This window comes from Crotalus tigris, unplaced genomic scaffold, assembly GCF_016545835.1.
Source record: "Crotalus tigris isolate CLP2741 ecotype Arizona unplaced genomic scaffold, ASM1654583v1 scf7180000018701.437623, whole genome shotgun sequence".
NCBI lineage: Eukaryota > Metazoa > Chordata > Lepidosauria > Squamata > Viperidae > Crotalus > Crotalus tigris.
The window spans coordinates 203,634-215,953 of NW_024097155.1; the positions used below are offsets into that span (position 1 = coordinate 203,634).

Here is a 12,320-nt window from a genome sequence, read left to right on the forward strand (position 1 = left end):
CCTTGATTCTCATGGACCGGCAGCTACATATCTGAAGTCGGAAGGAAGGGGAAGGAGGGAGGGAGGGAAGGAAGGAAGGAAGGAGGGAGGGAGACTATTGAAAAGTTAGGAATATTGAAACCTCTTTCTTTCACCATAATGTTTTTTTCTTTTATGCACGAATTTCTTCTAGGTATTCTCTGATATCATCTATACAGTAGCCAGCTGCACGGAAAATGAAGCTAGTCGGTACGGTAGATTTCTATGCTGCATGCTGGATACTGTAACCCAGTGGCACAGCGATAAAAGCATATACGAAAAGGTAATGTTTAAAATACGCAGATGCTTGATGTGTTTAAGGAAGGGAGTTACAGAGAAACCACTGGATTGTAGGAGTTTTTAACAAACTTTGGTCCAGTTGCCATGATTTAACCTTTTTAGATACTTTTGGCCAGATGATTGTGTCTTCATTTACATATTGCTTTTCATTTGGGGGAGAAACCCCCCCCTGCAGTCAGTGTGGTAGGATTTGGTACATTCCAACGACACTCTGACTACCCAAAATTTTATTTTTGAATTTTTGACTGATGAAGTTAACTCAGGTGAGGAAAGAAACATAACATCTCATTTTTAATAAACTTTTGGTCCAAGTTGCCGTGATTTAACCTTTGGGCCTGGCTAATTTGAGTCTTCATTTCCATGTATTTAGAAAGGAATCAGCAGTCAGTGGAGAGAATTTTAACATTGGCCGAAGACTGTCCTACATTTTTTTCTCCTGTTGTTTCCATGCAGGAATGTGGTAACTATCCCGGCTTCATCACTGTGTTACGATCCAGCGGTTATGACGCCGTGAACAAAGCTGACCAGTTAGACTACGAAAATTTCCGACACGTGGTGCACAAGTGGCATTATAAGTTAACCAAGGTAATTCAGGAACGATGTTGACCCCTGCCTGAACAGTGGTAAGGAATGTCTTGTGTCAGATGTTATTGTTCTGTGGTTTGTTTTTTTTTTCTCCTCCAGGCATCTGTACACTGTCTGGAAACCGGGGAATACACCCATATCAGAAATATTCTTATCGTGCTGACCAAAATTTTGCCGTGGTATCCAAAGGTGGTGAATCTGGGTCAGGCCTTGGAAAGAAGAGTCCGTAAGATTTACGAGGAAGAGAAAGAAAAGAGACCCGATCTATATGCTTTAGCAATGGGGTAACAAAATCATTCCCTCTCAAAAGAAACGAAATTTAAATTGCGTCATCCAAAAGACACCCTAACGCTGCAGAAGCACTATTTTTTTTAGATCAGCTTTTGATCTGTGTTTAGGTTTTGCCTGAAGTTAAAAAAAACCTGTATTATCAGTCATGCAGAGGACAAGGGGGTGTGGGTGTGTTGGTGTGAGTTTTGTTTTTTTTTTTGAATTATAAAATGGTTTATATGTACATAAGGAAAGGTCTTGGATTAACCAACCCCCAAATCTCTTTCTCTTAAGGTAAAAGCTTTCAAAGTTTATATTGCGTATCCTCTGGTTGAATCAAATTGACCGAGGAGAGAGAAATGGAAAAAAAAAGGATCACACCGTTAAAAGTTCAAACCCTTTAAATTTGCAGTCTGTCTTGATTAAACAAACGCCCAGGTGCGCTTATCAAGATTAGTAATAGAACAGAATTGAGGTTTTCCAAGAATGACATGAGAGGGAAAAGGGTCTGAGAGAGCAGAGGAAAAAAAGCCAATAAAAGAGCTATTCGGATAAAGTTCTCGTCAAAGCCACAAACAGGAGAGGAAAGGCTGAAATTGATGGTCTCTTTGGAACAGGAGTCAGTTTTGCTTCTTTCCTTTAGGCCACTTGTTAGAATGACTAATGCCATTCGTAAAATGGGGCAAAATTCCCTTCAACAATGTCTCCCTTAGCAACCTCAATTGTTGTAAATCGAGGACCACCTGTACAAACACCATCGTGAAAACCCGGAGTTTTTCTTTTGTCTTTAAGGCGACTTCCGTGTTTCTGTTTAAATGCCAGTAGTTGAGAGCAGGCCCAAAAAAACATATTTTGGGAAACTCTGACAATGAGGGATTAGGCAGTTGCTGGAGGCTTAAGACAGTGGTTCTTACCCTGTGGGTCAGGACCCCATTTGGGGTCGAACGACCATTTCACGGGGGTCGCCAAGCAACGCAGTCCGACATTTTTTCCCCCTTTTCCTTAGCTGTGCTACTCCCTTTTATTCTATTGGCTTTTGAAAGCCAATAGAATAGACTCTCTTGAATAGAGTCTAATTCTATTGGCTTTCAAAAGCCAATAGGAATTGTCCAGGCTGTCTCTGCCCTGCTGAGCCCGCCAAAAGTCCCATTCTGCAAACGGTGCTGTACCAGTTGAGTAGTCCTCGACTTACGGCCGGTTGAGTAGTCCTCGACTTACGACCGGTTGGGGGTCGCGGCATTAAAAAGGTTGAGAACCACTGGCTTAAGAGAACAATTCTGCAAAACCAGACACACACACACACACACACATAAACACTCACAGTTGTATCAGACTAAGCATTGGTCAAAAGACGGTACCTATAACTAGTGAAAATCCCTACCTTTTTTTTTCCTGAGCAGTAGTGTTTTTGAGTGCGTGCGTGCGTGTGTGTGTGTGTATCTCTCTTTTGCTTTTCGGCCTGTGTGTTCTGCCCATATTTAACCCTTTGTGCGGCTTTCAGCTATTCTGGGCAACTGAAAAGTAGAAAAATGGTTCCTGAAAACGATTTCCATCAGAAGGACCTTCCCACCCGGAACGCTGTACCCACCATGGTGCAAAACGGGCCAGGGGCAGCTGGGCTGCCTCCACTCACGATAAACACAGCTAAATTGGAAGAAAGCACTGCTGAGGAGACAGGTGGGTTGGCTGCCATCGTTAAAATAAGGATGGATTTGGAACGACTTATGCCTAACTCAGTGGGATTTTAACTTTTGATGAATTAAAGGAGCCCAAATAATCATTCTGTATGCACCAAGCTGCGGCTTGAATAACATTTTGCAGAGTTTGTTTTCAGCACGTCCATGCTGTCCTTTTTCATCACCCCATTCCTCTCCCTCTCCCCCAAAAAATCAGCCCACAACCCACCTCCTTGATCTTTGCAGATTGTTAATCGACGTTCGTAATTTCTTCCCTTCTTTTTTTTTTTAATCCAGATAAGTTGAAGGAGAAGTCCCAGGGTGCGGTTAAAGTGGTCAACAAAGCTGCCAACGCAACACCCAAAGTGATTGCGAGCAACGGAAACAGCAGGTGAGGGCCGGGCTGCCTTGGTATCTTTTGAACGCAGAATCTCCCGGCGGGAGGAGGCGTTGGGCTGCTGGGGATAGAAACAGCCCTGGGAAAAAGAGATAAATCTTTTACTGATGCTTCCCGCTGCTGCAGAAAGCAACATGGGAGCTGGGGGGGGCACTGCATTTTGGAGCCCCCAAAAGTGGACTTCAAATGATTGCTAAACAAATGACCGTAAGTTAAGGACTTAACCTGTACAGATACTGCTAAGGGCGATGGTTTAAACTGTTCCGATGCTAACCCCTCGCTTCCTTGTCTCGGGCGCAGCAAACTTGCCAAAGAAAAAGAGGACAAAGAGAAATGCGGGAAGGAAAAAGAGAAGGAGAAGAAAGAGAAAATTCCAGCTGGCACTCCTGAAGCTAAGTTACTGGGAAAAGACGGGAAGGATAAGCCAAAGGAAGAGAGGGCGAACAAGGAAGAGAAAGCGAGAGAGGCCAAGGAGAAGACACCCAAGACTGACAAAGAGAAGGAGAAAATCAAGCGAGAAGAAAAATCATCCAAAGAGGAAAAATCCAAGATTATTGTGTCCAACACCGAGTCCAAATCAATGGCGGACAAGGAAAGAGAGAAGGAGCCATCAAGAGAGAGAGAAGTGGCCAAGGAGATGATGAAATCCAAGGAAATCATTAGAGGAGGAGGAGGAAGTGGAGGAGGAGGAGGAGGAGGAGGAGGAGGAGAGAAGATTCCACTTGCTGGGTCCTTGAAGTCACCTGTTCCCCGGTCAGAAACTTCAGATTCCGAAAGGGGTAGGTTTACACCCTATTTTGTTTAGGCCAGCTTTTAATTTTCTTAGCAAAGGAACATGCCACTGGACAGAGGTGATTCCTTATTCGCAGCTGCTGCAGCAGCTGAAAGGAGTTCCATGGAAAGTCCAAAGTCACCCAGCGGGTTTCCATGCCTAAGGCGGGAATAGAACTCACCGTCTCCTGGTGATTGGCCCAACGTTTCCCAGCCAGCTTTCATGCCTAAAGCGGGACTAGAACTCACCGTCTCCTGGTGATTGGCCCAAAGTTTCCCAGCCAGCTTTCGTGCCTAAGGTGGGACTAGAACTCACCGTCTCCTCGTGATGGGCTCAAAGTTTCCCAGCCAGCTTTCATGCCTAAGGCGGGACTAGAACTCACCGTCTCCTGGTGATTGGCCCAACGTTTCCCAGCCAGCTTTCATGCCTAAGGCGGGACTAGAACTCACCGTCTCCTGGTGATTGGCCCAAAGTTTCCCAGCCAGCTTTCGTGCCTAAGGTGGGACTAGAACTCACCGTCTCCTCGTGATGGGCTCAAAGTTTCCCAGCCAGCTTTCATGCCTAAGGCGGGACTAGAACTCACCGTCTCCTGGTGATTGGCCCAAAGTTTCCCAGCCAGCTTTCATGCCTAAGGCGGGACTAGATTTCACCGTCTCCCGGTGATAGCCCCAAAGTCACCCAGCGGGTTTTCATGCCTAAGGCGGGACTAGAACTCACCATCTCCGGGTTTGTAACCCGTTGCCTTGATCACTGTCTGGGCTTCATCCATTTTGGGAAGGCGGCCTCAATTAGTTGGTCAGTCAGCAAGCTAAGCAGGGGTTGATGTGCCAAGAAATTGGGCCTCCTGGTTTCCGTAGACTCTTTAATACGGAGACTCCATTCACTCGAAAGGTTTAACCTCCCGACTTCTGTCTCTGTGTGTCCCCCCCCCACCCTTGTTTTTCCAGAACAAAAGCGTCGCAAAATAGATACCCATTCTTCTCCGTCACATTCCTCAAGTGTAAAGGTTAGTATGTCCTGAGGAAGGCAACGCCCATTTTCTAGGCTCTCAACTAACGTGGAATGCCAGTCTCGACTTCCTTCCTTCCTTCCTTCCTTCAAGTTTGGTGCCGAGTTTTGAAGCCTTTGGAGGTTATTGTTGTTGTTTTTTTCCCCGATGCATTTAGAAAAACAAAATGCATTCCTTTTGATTGGTTGGTGGACTCTTTTTTACTATTATTATTATTATTATTTTCAAAAGTAAATAAAACGGAAACCTCTTTTTTTTTATTAGAGGAGAAAAAAAAAAAGAAAGAAATTAAAACTTCAAGGACCTAGCACGAAGCATTGTAAATAGAGTATGGAAATATCAAGATGGTTTTTACTTTTTTTTTTTTTGTATTTTTTTTTTTAAAAGTGCAAACAAGCCAGAAGTGCCTACGCCATATTTTTTTTTAAACAGTCAGATATTTATATATATATTTGGAGTGCAGTGGTAGCTACAAGCAAGCGAATCTCAGCACGCCGGGCGAAGCGTGAGGGTGGTGTTCTTTCAGTCTTTTTTGTTCCTGCCTTGATCGGGAAGAATCGATCTGTTAAGCCTTGAAGAATTTCGCAGCGGAAACCGGGAACGTGGAGGCATCTTTGCTACATTCATCGGGCTGTTTATTGAGCATCTTCCTGCTAAGCCAAGAGAAGTCTTGAGTCCTGTTTAAAAAAAAAAAAAAAAAAGTCTCCTTGGTGATCAGCCCTCCTGTAGTTGTGTATGTTCAGGCAGCCCGTGGGCCACCCTCCCTGCGAGGTTTGTGTATATTCCACTGAGTTTCCCACTCTGTTGAGCTCTGCGCTCTGCATAACCCAGATGTGGCAGCCCAACCCTCCACTCAACAAGCGAGAAACCCCAGCAGCCGAGCACAGCCCAGCCCAGCCCTAAATCCCGGGGGCTGCAGCCTCCTTTGAAGACTCAGGGTAGCGATTCCTTGCTCCGTGTTTATTTCCTTTTTATTTCCCAAACCGCCCATGCTCATGGATTCTTTTGAGTTTGCAGTACGGGTTGAAGCATGCCAACTGTAAGTTTAACCGATCACTTATGTCCGCGCACTGGGCCGTGTGTGGGGATGTCGCTCTGATTTGCCAACATTTAGAGAGAATTAAATTTTTAAAAAAGAAAAAAGACAAGCTCTTTTAAGAAGCTGGCTTGAAATGGAGACTAGCTAGAGCAGGGCCCTAGAACGGGGGTAGGCAACTGTGGCTCTTTTATGAGTTGTGGACTTCAACTCCCAGAATTCCTGAACCAGCATGGCTGGCTGAGGAATTTTGGGAGTTGACGTCCATGAGTCATAAAAAGAGTCAAGGTTGCCTACCCCTGTTCTAGAACAAACCTTGATTCTTGGGCTGGTGCTCTTTGCATCTCAGGGAGTAAGAGGTAATGACAGCCAGCTCAGTGGCGTCAGAGTGGTGGGAAGCACAGCCCTCATCTCTAATCTGATGTCAGTTTTTATGTTGGCTTTCAAGAGAATAGGATAGGAACTGTGCAAGGGAATAATGCCACTTGATTAATACTTAAATTGCCATTTCCCCCCAATAATTAGACTAGAACTATAACTTTTACAATAAAGTTTTGGCAAAGAAAGATAGTGGGGGAGGCAATGTCATTTTTTTTTAAAAAAAAGTTAAGAGCACATCTGTTCGGTAGCTCATCTGATTGATGTAATTAGCCTAGGTTTGTATGCATACAATTGTCTTTAAAAAAGTATTAACGCTCTTTTTATTCCCGGAGGGGAAGTTGTTTTTGTTTTGTTTTGTTTGTTTTTGAGGTTCTGCCCCCGATTTCCCACGCTCCAGTGGTTTCTGGGAACCCTCTCAGCTTACCTGTCATCTCCATTCATTTTCTGCAGGACAATCTCAGCGAACTCAAGGACTCCACAGTTAAGGTTTGAGTCGTTCGGCCTTCAGCTTCTGATTTTATTTTTTTTAATTGCTTTTGCGGTGGTGAGGATGATGATGATGATGTTGTCGAAAGGTTTGGTAAAGAAGCACAACAGCAGAGCTTGGCAAGGTTGTCAGTGGCATACGGTTGTGGCAAGGCAGCGTTTTGTTCTCTTGCTCTGTTGCAGCTTTTCACAGTCTGTTCCAGACACTTGGTGGTCCCTTATGAAGAAGACTATTACAGATAGTCCTCGCCTTACAACTCTTCATATAGTGACCATTTAAAGATACAATGGCACTGAAAAAAAAAATAACCGTTTTTCTCAGCTACAACTGTTGCAGCATCCCCAGGGTGACGTGATCAAAATTCATGCACTTGGCAGCCGACTCATACTTACGACGGTATAAATTTCCCCCAAAATTGCCTTCCTCGGACACGTGGCTGTCCCATTCTTTTAAAATAAGCTAAATTCTCTCTGCCTGGTAACTGCATGCACGCATCCACGGCATTTTCTTGAAACAAAGGAAAAGTGGTTCACAGTTCCTGTCCCAATATTAACCAGGTTTAACCCCGATTAGCTTTTTCAAGATCAGCCCAAATGAGCTGATGCCACCTGCCAGTTTAAATAACTCGCACCCAATATTTGGAACATGACCAAATGCCTCTTTTTATCCCCGTTTTTCTCTTACTACAGACTTATGAAATTTAAACTGCCTTCACAGCAAACTCAGTGCTGTTTTGAGAGGTGATTTTATTTTCATGGCAAAAAAAATATATATGAACTTCTGGTTGCGGTTTGTGATGGTTCAATATATTTCCATGATATGAAACATCTATTTGAGAGAGAGAGAGAGAGATCTTTGATTATTCGGGTTTTCTCCCGCGTCAAATTGGAAGTGTCTTGGCAACGTTTCAACGAAGTCTCATTCGTCATCTTCAGGCTGGTGTTTTCGGCTTCGTGCTCCTATAAGCACGAAGCCGAAAACACCAGCCTGAAGATGACAGATGAGACTTCGTTGAAACGTCGCCAAGACACTTCCAATTTGACGCGGGGGAGAAAACCCGATAACCAAAGACCTATATACAAACACCCGCGAAAACCTCAGAAAAGATAGATAGAGAGAGAGAGATGATAGATACACACATATGCCAGCATTTGGGTGCAAGATTGAGTGAATTGCCTTGGACACGATGTAGTAATTTTTTGATATTGCTCTGATTTAACAGCACCACATTAACCACTCCACTCCAGCCTTGTCCACAAGTAAGGAGAGAGAAGTAGACAAGAAAGATTTGGACAAATCGAGGGAAAGATCCCGAGAGAGAGAAAAGAAAGATGAAAAGGAAAGGAAAGACCGAAAAAGGGTTTGTGATTTCTGCATATTCATAACACCGAGTACTAAGATAACACATTATCTCCAGCCTTTCTAATAAAAATGGCTTTGAGCAACTGTCTAGAACAGTGGTTCTCAATCTTTTTAATGCCGCGACCCCCCCCCAACCGGTTGTAAGTCGAGGACTACTCAACCGGCCGTAAGTCGAGGACTACTCAACTGGTGCAGCACCGTTTGCAGACTGGGACTTTTGGCGGGCTCAGCAGGGCAAAGACAGCCTGGACAATTCCTATTGGCTTTTGAAAGCCAATAGAATTAGACTCTATTCAAGAGAGTCTATTCTATTGGCTTTCAAAAGCCAATAGAATAAAAGGGAGGAGTACAGCTAAGGAAAAGGAAAAAAATGGCGGACTGCGTTGTTTGGCGGCCCCCGTAAAATGGTCATTCGACCCCAAATGGGGTCCCGACCCACAGATTGAGAACCACTGTAATAGAGATTTATCATTAAAAGCCACTGGGGAGGAAGAAGACCACAGCTTTTAACAGCTCAGCTTGTTTTAAGCCTTAATATTCACAAACTGGTGTTTCTAAAAGAAACCTTGTCTCGATGTTGCACCCATCTAGGATCATTCGAATAATGACCGCGAAGTTCCCCAAGATTCAACCAAGCGTCGGAAAGAGGAAAACGGGACAAGTATGCTCTCTTCTGCTTCTTCTCTCCTTGATAGTTAATGCCTTGTTGGATGGCTTACTGACAGCTTACTTGTTTGCCCTGTCTAGCTGGTTCCTCCAAACACACTAAGAGTGAAAGTCCTTCTGACTCTCCCCCTCGTTCCAATGAGAAGGAGAAAGAGAAGAACAAGTCAAAATCCTCCAGCAAGGAGAAAGGAGATTCCATCAAAGTTGAAAAGGTGGAGAAAAGCTCTTCTGGAAGCAAAAAGGTAAGGCGATGGTTGATTTTTCTGGGTTGATGGTAACCAAAAATCTCCCTTCATTTGATTAAAGTTGCGTTATCGGACGTTTCGGTACCTTTTGAAGCTTATTTTTCTTTCCTGGACCAGAATTGGTTTGGGATTATTGAACGAGAGAAGAGGAATGCAAAAATATAGAGCTTTCTTTCGGAAGAATGAATTCACTAGTTCAGTGGTTCTCAACCTGTGGGTCGGGACCCCATTTGGGGTCGAACAACCATTTCACGGGGGTCATCAAACAACGCAGTCCGCCATTTTTTTCCCTTTTTCTTTAGCTGTGCTCCTCCCTTTTATTCTATTGGCTTTTGAAAGCCAATACAATAGACTCTCTTGAATAGAGTCTAATTCTATTGGCTTTCAAAAGCCAATAGGAATTGTCCAGGCTGTCTCTGCCCTGCTGAGCCCGCCAAAAGTCCCATTCTGCAAACGGTACTGCACCAGTTGAGTAGTCCCCGACTTACGACCGGTTGAGTAGTCCCCGACTTACGACCGGTTGGGGGTCGCAGCATTAAAAAGGTTGAGAACCACTGCACTAGTTTATATCAAAAGAAACCCCCACAGTATTCCCTGATTCATACTGATAAAATACGATGTGTTTAAGTCATATTTATTTCTCCCCCCACTTATCTCCTTTTGTCTAGGAGTCCAGGCACGATAAAGAAAAACCAGAGAAGAAAGAAAAACGGGATAGTACTGGGAACAAAGAAGAAAAAAAACAATATCCTTTTGCTGTGCTAGTGTTCACATTGGTTGACCTTGTTTTCTAAGAAATTCTTTTCAAAAAATGATTCCCTTAACATTAGATCCACCCATAAATCTTCAGACAAACATAGATAATGATCACTGCTCTGACCAAGGTGAGCATAATTTTTTTTGACCTCATTGGAGATGGAAGCAGGTATTTGCCACCTCATTCCTGTTGAGAATGACTTTGAAGGAATTGACCATTCCATATACGTTAGGTGAGGCCTACAGGAATGTTCCCTATTCATAAAATTGGAGTTTCTCTGGCACGGATGGGCCCTGAGATGACGGTATAACAGTCTTGTATTTAAATCAAAAGGTAAATATAGGGTTTCAGTATTTTTGATAATCCACAATCCCATAATTATATCCTGTCCAGGGTCATCCTAATGCCAAGGTTGGACAACCCCTGCTCTAAATGCAGAAATGCCAAAATGGAGCATTCCCATTATGGATGTGAGTCACGGCAGACCTAAAATGGGTCATGACGTGAACAACCCACTTTTACAACCCTTTGGTTTTTCTATGAGGCTTTTTTTTTCTTTCTTTTTTTTGCCAGAAACCGAAAGTAAATGCCCGTTTTCAGCCAAAAATGTAAAATCGGTTATGTGGCCATGTGACACTGCAATAAGAACAGTCATCAAAAAAAGAGAATATTTGTAGCTCAGAGTTGAAAGGATCTTGGTGATCTCTGGGCTTGATTGTTTTCTTGCAGAAGTTTCATGATCCAAAAGTAGGTAACATCATCAGTTACCTAGTTTGGATCCCGAAACATCTGCAAGACAACAGCCAAACTCAGAAAGCACCAAGGACCCCTCCAATACAGTCATGTGACTCTAGGGGGATGGGCCTGGCCCTTAGAACATCAGGGCCAGGTTGTAAGTCCCTTTGGGGGGGGGGATCTGTTGCAACTTTGGATGGTCACTAAGGACTACTTGCACCACCTTGGGTTAAAGTGTTGAAGCAGATGTTAGGCAAATATCTGTAGGGAATGAACAACGAGAATCCAGAGGAAGAAACTAGAGTTGATCTCCAAAGTACAATTTGTGGCTACACATAAACTCCATCCTGGGCTAAATTGACTTCATGTCAGATGTGAAGAATCAGGATCATATGTGAAGCCTACACACAAGAATCTAATCAACTAACAGTCATCACTAAATTGACTCTAGATAAGAGTCAACAGAATTCAAGGGGGAACTGGACTTGGAGCATTTGTGGGCACGTAGCTATTCTAGGCTAAGTCCTCTCTTGACTCCGCCCCCAGGCTCTGTCTCTTCTCCTACCCTTCAGCTGCACTTTATTGAATGAATTGGATCAGTGGTGGACCATTCTCATAACTTCAGCTTGTTTCAACTCCTGCTTCTTTCGTGAAACATATCTTAGTAATTGCACTTCTCTCCTTTTTAGGGTGAGGTTCAAACAAGAAGATGGTGAGCTGTGACGAGACATGAACTTTCCAGACGTGAATTTTGATTGCACACAAGATTGTGAATGAAGTGGACCTGTCTCCATCTCCTTAAATTATTCGCCTCTCTGCTTTATTTCTCTCCCGTTGCTGAAGATGTTGATGGTTGAGTTGTACATTAGTGTAATTTTAACTCGTCGCTTAAGTTTCTTAAACATTTATTTTCAGTACTGGCTGGAAGTGTTTACCTGTTCCATATTTTTTAGCACAGTGTGCTGCCAACAGTTGCCATCGTGCAAAGGAGGTTTTTTCATATGTACAGAGTTCTTACTTTAGGTTATCAAAATACTTCCTCCGTTTAGCCATTTTTTATTTTTTATTTTTCCTCCAATTGGAAATGCGTTATTTTAGGTGTTTTGGAAAAAAAAACCACAACGACAAATAAACAGTTATTGAACGTTTGGATTTTACCTCATTTAAAAGAAAAATCCAGTTTTTATTTATTGTTTTTAATATTGATAACTAAAACCGAGGGGGGGACTGTTTTCAAGCAATGCTAAGGAAGTATTTGTATATTATGTGCACAACCGTGACTTGTTTAAAAAAAGAGAGAGAGAAAGAAGAAGAAGGGAAACAGAGGGCTACCCCATGCTCTGTTGTTCCTCACAATGCTCTTTACGTTTGTCATAATGTTTTTAAAGAAATTGGGGACTACTTTCTTCCAAAAAAAAAACAAAAATTCAGACCAATTAGGTTTCAATATTACAGCTACAGTAACTTTGTATCGGTGGACTTTAGTCCAAAAAATAAAAAAATAAAAAAAAAAGTTTCACAATGACCTTTTTTAAAAAAAACAAACAAACAATTTTTTTATCTGAAATTCTACCAGTGTAATCCTTTTTCTAAATAAAAAATAGTTTTCTCAACGGGTCGTAAA

General features: G+C 43.0%; 1 protein-coding gene across 5 annotated transcripts in view; it reads left to right on the plus strand.

The window, feature by feature from the left end:
* THOC2 (THO complex 2) overlaps window positions 1–12,320 on the plus strand; it is a 38,882-nt gene extending 26,562 nt beyond the window's left edge. For 2 of the 5 annotated variants that reach the window (XM_039355621.1, XM_039355623.1), the window contains exons 26-39: window positions 173–301; window positions 772–903; window positions 1,003–1,187; window positions 2,675–2,850; window positions 3,147–3,240; window positions 3,547–4,025; window positions 4,966–5,024; window positions 6,814–6,930; window positions 8,154–8,291; window positions 8,885–8,954; window positions 9,041–9,201; window positions 9,873–9,949; window positions 10,041–10,088; window positions 11,386–12,320. In XM_039355621.1, the coding sequence (XP_039211555.1) occupies window positions 173–301; window positions 772–903; window positions 1,003–1,187; window positions 2,675–2,850; window positions 3,147–3,240; window positions 3,547–4,025; window positions 4,966–5,024; window positions 6,814–6,930; window positions 8,154–8,291; window positions 8,885–8,954; window positions 9,041–9,201; window positions 9,873–9,949; window positions 10,041–10,068 (1,845 nt within the window). In that variant the 3' untranslated portion in view covers window positions 10,069–10,088; window positions 11,386–12,320. Of the gene's footprint in view, window positions 1–172; window positions 302–771; window positions 904–1,002; window positions 1,188–2,674; window positions 2,851–3,146; window positions 3,241–3,546; window positions 4,026–4,965; window positions 6,067–6,813; window positions 6,931–8,153; window positions 8,292–8,884; window positions 8,955–9,040; window positions 9,202–9,872; window positions 9,950–10,040; window positions 10,089–11,385 lie in introns of those variants that run through there. The other 3 variants (XM_039355622.1, XR_005558176.1, XR_005558177.1) reach the window with 3 other exon arrangements.